This window comes from Lytechinus variegatus, chromosome 12 (genome assembly GCF_018143015.1).
Source record: "Lytechinus variegatus isolate NC3 chromosome 12, Lvar_3.0, whole genome shotgun sequence".
In the NCBI taxonomy this organism is placed as follows: domain Eukaryota; kingdom Metazoa; phylum Echinodermata; class Echinoidea; order Temnopleuroida; family Toxopneustidae; genus Lytechinus; species Lytechinus variegatus.
In genome coordinates, this window is record NC_054751.1 from 2,082,190 (window position 1) to 2,094,032 (window position 11,843).

The 11,843-nt window shown below is 39.0% G+C and overlaps 1 protein-coding gene across 1 annotated transcript in view; it reads left to right on the plus strand.

Moving 5' to 3' along the window:
- LOC121425148 overlaps positions 1 to 11,213 on the plus strand; it is a 30,655-nt gene extending 19,442 nt beyond the window's left edge. Inside the window, exon 2 of the mRNA XM_041621142.1 lies at positions 1,704 to 11,213. Within this exon, the coding sequence (XP_041477076.1) occupies positions 1,754 to 9,847 (8,094 nt within the window). The 5' untranslated portion in view covers positions 1,704 to 1,753 and the 3' untranslated portion in view covers positions 9,848 to 11,213. The remainder of the gene's footprint in view (positions 1 to 1,703) is intronic.
- Positions 11,214 to 11,843: the final 630 nt, after the last annotated feature.

Consider the following 11,843-nt stretch of genomic DNA (forward strand, 5'->3'; position numbering starts at 1 on the left):
GGGAAGGCTTTGACACTTTCCTAACCGAATTGAGATTGCTGGCCAGAAGATGCAACTTTGGCCAGCTAGAAAGCTCTCTCCTCAGAGACAGGATTATCTGTGGAATTTCGGATGGTGATATGAGACGGCGTCTACTTCGTGAACCTGGGCTGACTTATGAGAGGTGCATTTTGGCGTGCAGAGCTTTGGAACTTTCCAGACAAAATGCTGGAATACTGGATGGTCCAGAAGAAGAGCGAGTTCATGCAATACGACCAAAGGAAGGAAAGTACGCTAGGCTAAAGAGCTCAAAGGACAAAACAAAGACCAAAGCCACAAAAAATGGTAAACTGCTGCAAATTTTGTGGTAAGAAGCACGAAAAAGTAAAGGAAAAGTGCCCAGCATACAGAAAGGAATGTGGCAAACCTAACCACTTCAAAGCAGTGTGCAAATCTAAACAAACGGAAAAAGTCCATGACCTAGAAGAAAATCTTGAGGAGCTCCAGCTCAACACAGTTGAGCTGGTGGACAAGGTAAAGGTACATGCCATACAAGCGAAAAAGTCATCAAAAAGGATCTTTGCTAGTATGCTTGTGGAAGGTCAGCATGTCCGATTCCAACTTGATTCTGGAGCAACCTGCAATGTGCTACCTCGACAAGCTATACAGCTAGATGAAAGAAAGCTTCAGCAAACTGATAGTATACTTGGAGTGTACAATCATGCCACAATGAAGCCAGATGGGAGATGTATGCTGAAAGTCGTTAACCCCAAAGTAAATGAAGAATATGATGTCGACTTCATTGTTGTTGCTGCAGATGTTTATCGATTACATTCGATGAACGCGGATTTTGAAGCGTTCTTGGTACAGTGGCAGATACAAATTTTGACCAACGCAAGTATTGTGTCATCGCTATAATGCATAAAAAATTTGTATTGATTATGTTCTTTTTTTCGCTAGTTATTGATATCGGTAATATATTTTTAGTGATATATCAACAGAGAATAACAGCCCTAGATGCAGCACCTCCGTACATTTCACAAGCGATGCACTAGATGTACTGTTTGCAATGTGCAATTGATTTGTTTACTGGCTCGCGATCGCCCACTAACACAAAAGTGTACATTCTGCAAAAAGAGCTTTCAAGCCAATTTGAAGATTGGGAATCGCCCATAGAGATTGCCCCATTAATCAGTCTTATGCAGCAAATGAGAGAACATGCTGGAAAAAAAATTGATAAGTAAACATTCTAAAAAGTAAGGTCTAAGATGATTAATTAAAAACAAATCAAATTTAATCCCAAACTCATTGTGGGAGATATGTGAGCAAAGTTCTCTATTAACCAGTGACGCATTCTAACACCCTTTGGCCTTACAAACAACCTGAGTTCAATTGGCCGCACAGAAACTTTTTACAAATCACAGGTTTACCATACAAAATAATCAAAATAAGATCGGGAATTGATCAGCATGGTTATCTAGACCAGGGATAGCCCTTGATGTAGGACATCCCTAGTTGATGACAGAAGTATGTAGGTCATTACAAACTCATACACTTGGTACCAGTACCATCATACAGGTATTTGATAATAGCTAGTTGTCATAGCACTTTCCCGTAATGGCTTAAAGCACTTTACAGCATATTATTTGCATTTATTGGGCCTATAAGGGAATTCATCCATCAATCCAATTAATAGTTCATATATTTGCTATTGTTCATTACAGATCCGAGGACCTTGGTGATTTATAAACATTGCCCAGGAGTGGTGGTGAGAATGAGTGCTTTACAAGAAGTCGTCCAACAGCTAGAAAATATCTTGAAGACATCCAATGAGTATGGCCCCTTCGTTTGCATCGACACTCCAGCACCCATAAACATTCTTCAGGTTGATACAAACAGTAATGGCATCCAGAAAAATACAGAGACTTCATCAGACTTGTTGCAACATGAAAGCAATACATTGATATCCCAAGGACTTAATCAGCAGGATGATCATGGAGTGATTATTGGACAATCATTTGGAAAAGACCTAGTTGGGTCTCGGCACCGTGACACTGGGTCTAATCTGTTGGGTGAAAATGGCATTTGCCATGACAACATAGGGACAATACATGTAGAAGAGAGCCATGAAGTAAGAGTGACTGACCATATGACAATCCCAACATGTAACCCAGTTAATAGTAACTCACAAGATGTTAATGGTGCCAGCAATGAATCATTGCAGGAGGAATCAGTTGGGGAAGTTCAAGAATGTGGGAAAGTAACAGTGAATAACTCGGTACCTTTAACACATGCAGTGAATAATCAGGTATTTTCAAACAATCCTTTAATACAGACTTGCAGTGAAAATGCTGTTCCCATCACTAAATATGGACTACTCTTAGATGGTGACAATGGAAATGAAAAAAAGGATGAAGGGGAGGTAATCGTTAAACCTCTCAAAAGAAAAAGAGGAAGACCTAGAAAAATTATTGATCCAAACAGCATTGTTCCAAAAATTAAGAGGCCAAGAGGGAGACCAAGGAAGTATCCTGCTCCTAATTCTGATTTAGATCACATCTTGCCAATTGAAATAGAACATATAAGCTCAAAAGCCAAGCATGCAGTTCCTGCAATAGTATCTGATGAGCTGGATGATCACAATGGAGTTGGATTAAGTGTCCATTTGGAAGGAGAGAAGGAAGGACCAAGAACAACCTATGACTTTTTCTCTGTTCTTGGTTTACAGAATTGTGGTAGGAAATGCATTCCAGCTGTGTTGAATCAGGGGGCACCTGGAGTGCAAGAACAGCAAGAGCAGATACTCTCTGAAGGTAGCATTGTTTCTCTAACTGAAGAAGTTAATTATAATCATGTAGGATCAATAGATGTACCAGAAGAGTCATTTAGATTCCATGGTGATGCCGAATTTATCTGTTCTGTTAGCAACAACGAAGAAGCAAGGACTCGTCCTGCTTTCCCTGAAGAGCAATGCTGCCTGAGACCAACAGAAGGTTTTGCAACTGATGTCACTATGCAAAACAGCAATACAAGCACTGCTCATGTTGAAAAGCATGAAGAGAATGAGGAGGGGGAAAAAACAAATGGAAACAAAATTGACCAACCCATTAAGAGAAAAAGAGGGAGACCGAAACGGCCAGTGCAAAATATAAACCTTAAAAGAAGACTAGAAAAAGTCCCAGTGACAAATACCAGTCATGTAGGTGTTGCCTCAGCTTCTATGGATGTAGTAGGTTTATCCCCTCTTTCATGCACCACTATAATTCAGAACTTTCATGAACACTCTCACGGGCCAAAGGGTGTTTGTACTCAGACAACAAATGGAGACAGAGAAGGGGACTTGGGGTACAATCATGGGTTTCCAGTTGAACGCACTTGCTGTAAAGTCAATAATGATATTCTAGAAAATGAAAAAATTGAAGAAAATAAAGAAAAATGTAGACAAGAACAGAGTGGCTCATTATCTGTTTGGGAGAAAGACACTGCTACAGTCCAGGATGGAACAAATGAAGGTTTCATGGAAGATACAGTACCAAAACTCAGACTTCGAAGGAAGATGGGCTCTGAAACAAGAGAGAACCAAATCAAATCATTGATAAGCATATTTAAAGCCACCGATGGAGATGACAACTCTATTGAGAGAGATGCTGCAGCAGGAATCTATTATTCAGACTCAACAGAAAAAGTCAGTCATACCAAAGTTCCTGCTGTTCACCAAGATGAAGAATGTCCCTTAGTGATGGAATCAGAAGTAGCGATGGACAGTCACCCTCTCAGTGATCAGGCACTGTCCAAAGAAATCTTACCAACCAATGATAAGGCAATTTATGAAGAGATCTTGCCAACAGCAGTTTCAACGGATGTCTTTCCTTTGGAAGATTTAAGAGACCAATTAAACCTGCTTCCTGATCATCCACAGAAAACGTATGATATAAGTGGGAAGAGCATCAAAGGGCAAACTTCTACTAAAGATGAAAGTGATGAAATCGTCATTTCAAAGGACAGTTGTGAAACCCCTAAAAAGAGAGGTAGAGGAAGACCCAAGAAGATCAGGCCTATTAATGGGGAAGCAGCAAAAGATGACCATGATCAACTCCATAAGGAGAGAGTTAGGAGCAACCCAAGGAAGATCAGACCATTAGAAAAGGTGGTACATGATGTACAGAAATCAGATGATGCTTCATTGGATAGCCATCTGCCTTTATACCCTGATGATAAATTTCATGAAGATGAAAACAAAAAATTTGACATGGTGTCGAATACTACAATTTTGAATGATTCAGAAACAGAAGTGATGAACAATGAAAGGGAAGCATCAAAACTATCCAAAAAGAAACTTGGAACAGATCAAAGGGTCATTTCCATTGTGTGCTCAAGTGAGTCTGAAGAAGAGAGACAGAAGAAGACTGCAGAAATTTTACCAGACGATGATCAGGCACTGACAGAAGAGATCTTATCAACCAGTGATCTGGCTCTGACTGAAGATATATTACGAACCAATGATCAGTCCCTGAATAAAGAAATGCTACCATCCAGTGATCAGGTAATGGCAGAAGAAATCCTTTCTACGAATGATCAGTTACTGATCAGAGAGATATTGCCACCAACAGATGTCCTTTCCTTGGGAGATGTAAATGGCAAATGGAATCTTCTCCCTGATCATCCAGAAAATCTACAGAAAGTGTGCAATGCAAGTGAGATGGCTATACAAGATCAAACTTCAGTTACAGATGAAAGTAATAAAATGGTCATTTCAAAAGTCACTTGTGAAACCGCTATGAAGAGAGGCAGAGGAAGACCCAAGAAGATCAGGCCAATTGACAAGGAGGTAACAAAAGATGATAGTAGTCTACCAACTGAAAAGAGAGGAAGAGGAAGGCCAAGGAAGATCAGATCGTCTGAAGAGGTTGTACAGGGTATTGAGATAACAAATGTTACTTCATTGGACAGCCATCTCTCTTCATTGCCTGATAAGGAATATCAAGAAGATATTCATAAAGACCATGATATGGGGTCTACTGTCACGACAATATTAAATGATTCAAAATTGTATGAACATGTCTCGCTAAATGCCTTGAATGAAATGACTCATTGCAAATTGTTAGGAAGGAACTCAGAGGCAGGTTTGAATCAAGAAACAAAAGTGACAAAAAATGATAGGAAAACAGAATCAAGAGTTACCAATAAACCTGAGGTAGTTCAACGGGATATAACTAATGTGTGCTCAAGTGAGACAGAAGAAGCGATACTGAAGAAGACTGCAGACATATTACCACCCAAAGATCATTCTCTGAATGAAGAGATGTTACCAATCAATGATCAGCAACTGACAGGAAAGATCTTGCCACCAACCTATTTGCTTCCCTTGGGAGATTTAAGAGGCAAATTGAATCTTCTTCCTGATCAACCAGAATATCTACAGAAAGTGTGCAATGCAAGTGGGATTGGCATCAAAGAACAGACTTCAGCTAAAGATGAAAGTGATAAATTGGTTATTTCAAAGGATAGTTGTGAAACCCCTACAAAGAGAGGTAGAGGAAGACCCAGAAAGATCAGGGTCGTTGATAAGGAAGTGACAAAAGATAATAGTGGTCAATTCACTAAGGAGAAGAGGTCTGAAGAGGTTTTGCATATTGATAAAACAAATGCTTCTTTATTGGACAGCCATCTGTTGTTAGTTCCTGAGAATAAAGTTCATGTATATTCAGACAAAAATCTTGATTTGGGAAGTAGTGCCATATTAAGTTTGAATGATTCAAACCAAAAGGCACAAGTAATGAGAAATGAAAGGAAAATGGCTTCAAGAATATCCAACAGACCTGAGATGGTTCAAAGGGACACTTCTATTATATGCTCAAGTGAGTCTGAAGAAGAGACACTGAAGAAGACTGCAGAGAACTTACCACCCAATGATCAGATACTGACTGATGAGATCTTTTCAACTCCCAATAATGATCAGGAAATGACAAAAGAGATCTTTTCAACCAATGATCAGTTACTGCCCAAAGAGATTTTGCCACCAACAGATCCATCAGATGTCCTTTCCTTGGGTGATGTAAGAGGCAAATTGAATCTTCTTCCTGATCATCCAGAAAAATTACAGAAGGTGTGCAATGCAAGTGAGATGGCTATACAAGATCAAACTTCAGTTACAGATGAAAGTGATGAAATGGTCATTTCAAGAGACACTTGTGAAACCCCTATGAAGAGAGGCAGAGGAAGACCTAGGAAGATCAGGCCAATTGACAAGGAGGAAACAAAAGATGATAGTAGTCTACCAACTGAAAAGAGAGGAAGAGGAAGGCCAAGGAAGATCAGATCGTCTGAAGAGGTTGTACAGGGTATTGAGATAACAAATGTTACTTCATTGGACAGCCATCTCTCTTCATTGCCTGATAAGGAATATCAAGAAGATATTCATAAAGACCATGACATGGGGTCTACTGTCACAATATTAAATGATTCAAAATTGTATGAACATGTCTCTCTAAATGCCTTGAATGAAATGACTCATTGCAAATTATTAGGAAGGAACTCAGAGGCAGGTCTAAATCAAGAAACAAAAGTGACGAGAAGTGATAGGAAAACAGATTCAAGAATTACCAATAAACCTCAGGTAGTTCAACGGGATATAACTAATGTGTGCTCAAGTGAGACAGAAGAAGCGATACTGAAGAAGACTGCAGACATATTACCACCCAAAGATCATTCTCTGAGTGAAGAGACGTTACCAATCAATGATCAGCAAATGACAGAAGTGATCTTGCCACCAACCCATGTGCTTCCCTTGGGAGATGTAAATGGCAAATTGAATCTTCTTCCTGACTATCCAGAAAATCTACAGAATGTGTGCAATGCTAGTGAGATGGACATTCAAGATCAAAGTTCAGTTACAGATGAAAGTGATGAAATGGTCATTTCAAGAGACACTTGTGAAACCCCTATGAAGAGAGGCAGAGGAAGGCCCAGGAAGATCAGGCCAATTGACAAGGATGTAACAAAAGATGATAGTAGTCTACCAACTGAAAAGAGAGGAAGAGGAAGGCCAAGGAAGATCAGGTCGTCTGAAGAGGTTGTACAGGGTATTGAGATAACAAATGTTGCTTCATTGGACAGCCATCTCTCTTCATTGCCTGATAAGGAATATCAAGAAGATATTCATAAAGACCATGACATGGGGTCTACTGTCACAACATTATTAAATGATTCAAAATTGTATGAACATGTCTCTCTAAATGTCTTGAATGAAATGACTCATTGCAAATTGTCAGGAAGGGACTCAGAGGCAGGTTTAAATCAAGAAACAGAAGTGATGAGAAGTGAAAGGAAAATGGATTCAAGAATTACCAATAAACCTCAGGTAGTTCAACGGGATATAACTAATGTGTGCTCAAGTGAGTCAGAAGAAGAAGAGATATTGACAAAGACTGCAGATATCTTACCACCCAAAGATCAGTCTCTGAATGAAGATATGTTACCAAGCAATGATCAGCAAATGACAGAAGAGATCTTGCCAATGGCAGTTCCAACAGATGTGCTTCCCTTGGGAGATTTAGGAGGTCAACTAAATCTGCTTCATGATCATCCAGAAAAGCCACATAAAGATACAAATAGGATTGGCTTCAGAGAGCAAACTTCAGCTAAAGATGAATGTGTAGACAGTTGTAAAACCCCTACAAAGAGAGGCAGAGGAAGACCAAGGAAGATGAGGCTCATTGATAAGGAGGTGACAAAAGATGACAGTGGTCTACCTGCTGAGAAGAGAGGTAGGAGCAGAACAGGGAAGATCAGACCTTCTGGAGAAGTGATAATTAGTAATGAGAAAACAAATAATGCTTTTTCGGACAGCCATCTATCTTTATATCACGAGGACAAAAACCTTGATGTAGGGTCCAATGCCACTGCAAGTTTGAGTAATTCCAGTATAATAGATTATGTCTCTCCAAGTACTTTGAATGAAATGGCTTATTGCAACTTATTGGGAAGTTCAAACCAAGAAACAGAAAAGGTCAAAAATGAAATGGATTCAGCATCAAGGATATCAACAAAACCTGAGACTGTTCAAAGGGTCATTTCAATTGTGTGCTCAAGTGAGACCGAAGTGCACTACTCTAAAATTATCAAGCAGAGAAGGAAACAACATGCCTTCAAACCACATCCTCACAGATTTTCCACAGATGTACCAACAACAGATTCAAGAGCATTGCCATCTTTTCAGAGTAAGCGTAGGTCAATATTATTGCAAAGGAGATGCATGAAAAAAACGTCAGTTCGTATCAAGAAGTTGCCCAAGAGACTGATTAATGGATCTCTTAACCTTGATGACCAAAGCAGGCTTGCACAACTCTTTCAGTGCCCTGATAAACATTCCCAGGGCAGGACAAAGAAATGCAGAGATGTCAAGTCCCAGTCGATGTCTGGTTTACCTCATCAGATGTTACCTGCAAAATCAACTCCCTTAAGCTCAGGTGGACGAGTGATTGCACCTCATGCTCATGGTTATGTTCAGTCAAGCATCTCCAGCTCTCCTCAAAAAACTATTAGGTTGACCTATGGTGACAAGAATGCTCAATCCAGCCAAGTAAATGATGAAATCAGAAAATGTAGCCATTCCCATAAGAAAATATTGAAACATCCACCCTTACCCTTCAATTCTATGGGAGCATCAGTCAGTGCCAAAAGCCTGATCATGGATAGGATCAAGAAGGATGCTGCAATGTTGCAAGGTGATTTCCAGAATAAAGAAATCCAAAAGAATTTCAAGGTTGGACAAATAACAGCAAGAGCCAGAACAAACATCAGTTATGAGAAGACAGGAAGAGGCAGGCCTTCCAAAAAGTTTGTTTCATTTGGTACCAGTGTCAAGCAGAGGATTGATGACTATCAGCCCAGAGGGCCTCTCTTAATCAGCAAACGTTTGTTCAGTTTCAAACGAAAATCTGCAAGGGATATTACCTTGAACAATCTGAAGAAAAAGGAAAGGGTACATGTTGCATCTCACAAAAATATTCCCAACAGTGTAACATGTGGGAAAATACGACGAAAAGTAGGAAGGCCCAGAAAAAATCCTCCTACATTAGATATCCATGATTCTACAAAGAACTGTAGATCAGTCAGTGAGGTAAAAAGAAAAAGAGGAAGACCTCGCAAAAATCCTATACTTGCAGATACCGTAGATCCAGAAAAAACATCTGAAGGTGCTCAGCCATGCAATGAATTAAAGAAACAGATTGAGAATTGTTCTTCAAGTCAGGACATCCAGCTCATGACAAAGAAAGAGGGAAGACAAAGGAAAAAGCCTGAAAGACTAGAGTATAAACACCAGGAGGAAAAACCTTATAAGAGTCCTAGTAGTGTTGTTTCTCCAATAAAAGGTTCTGAACCAGATTCTGCAATCCAGCCCCTGGCAAAAAAGAGAGATTGGCCAAGGAAGTATCAATGTGAGGAGATTACTCCGAAGTATCCATCTGTACCACTACCTATTACTGACAATTACTTGTTTGGAAGATTCGGCTTCCAGCCTTCAAATATTCCAGGATGTAATGAAACACCGTCTTGTGATTTTCCTCTCCCAATTGAAGAAGCCACAGTTGAAGAGATCCCTGGTGCACTAACCGAGAGTGCTAGAGAGAGTATCCAAGCAGACATTGTAACAGATTTGGGTGATTCAGTCCCACAACCTGCTTTCTTTGATTCTGAAGCTGACAAGGATGTAATAACAGAGGGTCACTGGACACCAGACATGCAACAGAATTACCCTGAACCTCCTGACCTTTCTTGTTGCATAGAGGTATTTACTGAAGCTGTACTTCCACCTCCTCCATCCTTGAATATGGAGTTGGATACCACCTCCCTTCTAAATACTTAAAGAAGTGCCAGTGCCCTTATTTTGCCAGAGGTTTACCATTCAATTCAAAATCAAGCCAAAGGAAAACAAATTCATTACCTGAAGAGTAGTGCAATAACAGTGTGTGTACATACAGACTAGCTTACTAGTATACATACTGACTGGGTTCATCTCAAAATAATGATCTATTTAAAAAAAAATCATGCTGTTTTGTGACAGCATCTTGACAACTCTGTATAAATGTAAGGAACGCCAAGAAGTTTAGACCTCGAAGATGAAGACCAAATACTAGACGTCTGAGTCCATGGATAAGGACAGGGCCACGTAATTGTCCTTGAGGCCAGCTCAAGTACAGCACAGAATTTCAGTTGTTCAAAAAGATGCAACTGATTAATACAAGAAGAAACAAAAATCAAAGTAAAATGTCTATAATGGCATACCATAAAAAGTTAAAATTATGCCTCATAAAATTTGTAATAATTGATTGTAATTCATTTCCATATGTCAAAATGGTGATGATTATGATCACTCGACAAGTTGTGCACCTTTACCATATAAACCTTGTATATTTTTGTTCTATCTTGCTTCTCACAAATTTATTTTGTGTTTTAGCTCATCCCTTTAATTTTGGGAAACTGTTGAAGGAAAACTAAATTTTGTGGTCTGTTTATAGAGAGATGGTCCGAAATCTGTGGTCAAGTCAGCAGGTTTGCCTATACATGCGTTGCTTTTATAACACAACCATTTGAGTAACAATAATTGTTTGTGGATGTAGTGGTGCTACAGCTAATCATGTTTCAATTTTGTTAAGTAAAACAATTTTAGATATACTCAAGCGCATTCAAACGTTTATGGAATGCATATATGAATGTGAACTTATTTACACATCTGTACATACATCATGTGTCATTATCAATGTAATTAACCTTTGTTGTCTGACAAGTTCATGTTAACTGCTGTTTTGATGATTGAGTAGTGTTATATGATTTCCTATAATTCTTCACTTTAACCCTATGTAGGCCTAGGCTATTTTCAGAAATCAGTGTCACTTTTTCAGTCATAAATAACCAGAGATTCATCACTTTAATTTAGTAAAAGTAAGAAAAATGATACATTTATGAATTTTGGCTACATACAGAATTTGCATTGGATTTTTAAGGAAATCCTGATTTCAGGCATATTTTGTCTGACCTACACTTAAGAAATGTTTCCGAACTACGTACCCCTGCATTGCGAATTTGGTCTTAATAGTTGTGCAAGACTAAGAAAAGAAAGAATTAAACATTGCAGCACAATCTTTATACATTACAGATATGTGGAGCGTTGTGGCCCAGTGGATTAGTCTCCGGACTTTGAAACAGAGGGTCGTGGGTTTGAATCCCAGCCATGGCGTAATTTCCTTCAGCAAGAAACTGATCCACAATGTGCTGCACTCAACCCAGGTGAGGTAAATGGGTACCGGTAGGAAGTAATTCCTTAAAAAGCTGTGTGCGCTATGAACGCCTAGCTTAGCCGGGTAATATAGGAGCGCCTTGAGCACCTAACAAGGTGGATATGTGCGCAATATAAATACCCTATACTATTATTATTATTATACTGTACCACAAAAAATATCAAGCTAAGTAAGTCCCCCCCCCACCACCCGAGCTTGAAGTGGTTAATGGATACTTTGATATGCAAGTATCCAATCATACATATTTTATGCAGGCTGAGACAGAAATGAAACCTTTGATATGATTATTTGAATAATTGGCATTTGTTTTACAGTGTACTTAGAAAAAAAATACTACATATTACCAGAGGAAACGCAAATTTTTAATATAGTAGGCTATGGAAATTTGATGGTTTCATTGTTTGTACAAAATTGACATGCCAGCCATCAACTCCTTTTTAAAAGGAGTTACTTTTTTTTTTAGGGGGGGGGATTTTTTTATTTTGTTCAGATAATAATGTACAGTCATCTATGGGAATATGCTGTCAGTGAATATCTCAAAATTTTTACTTGAAATTTTTCTTG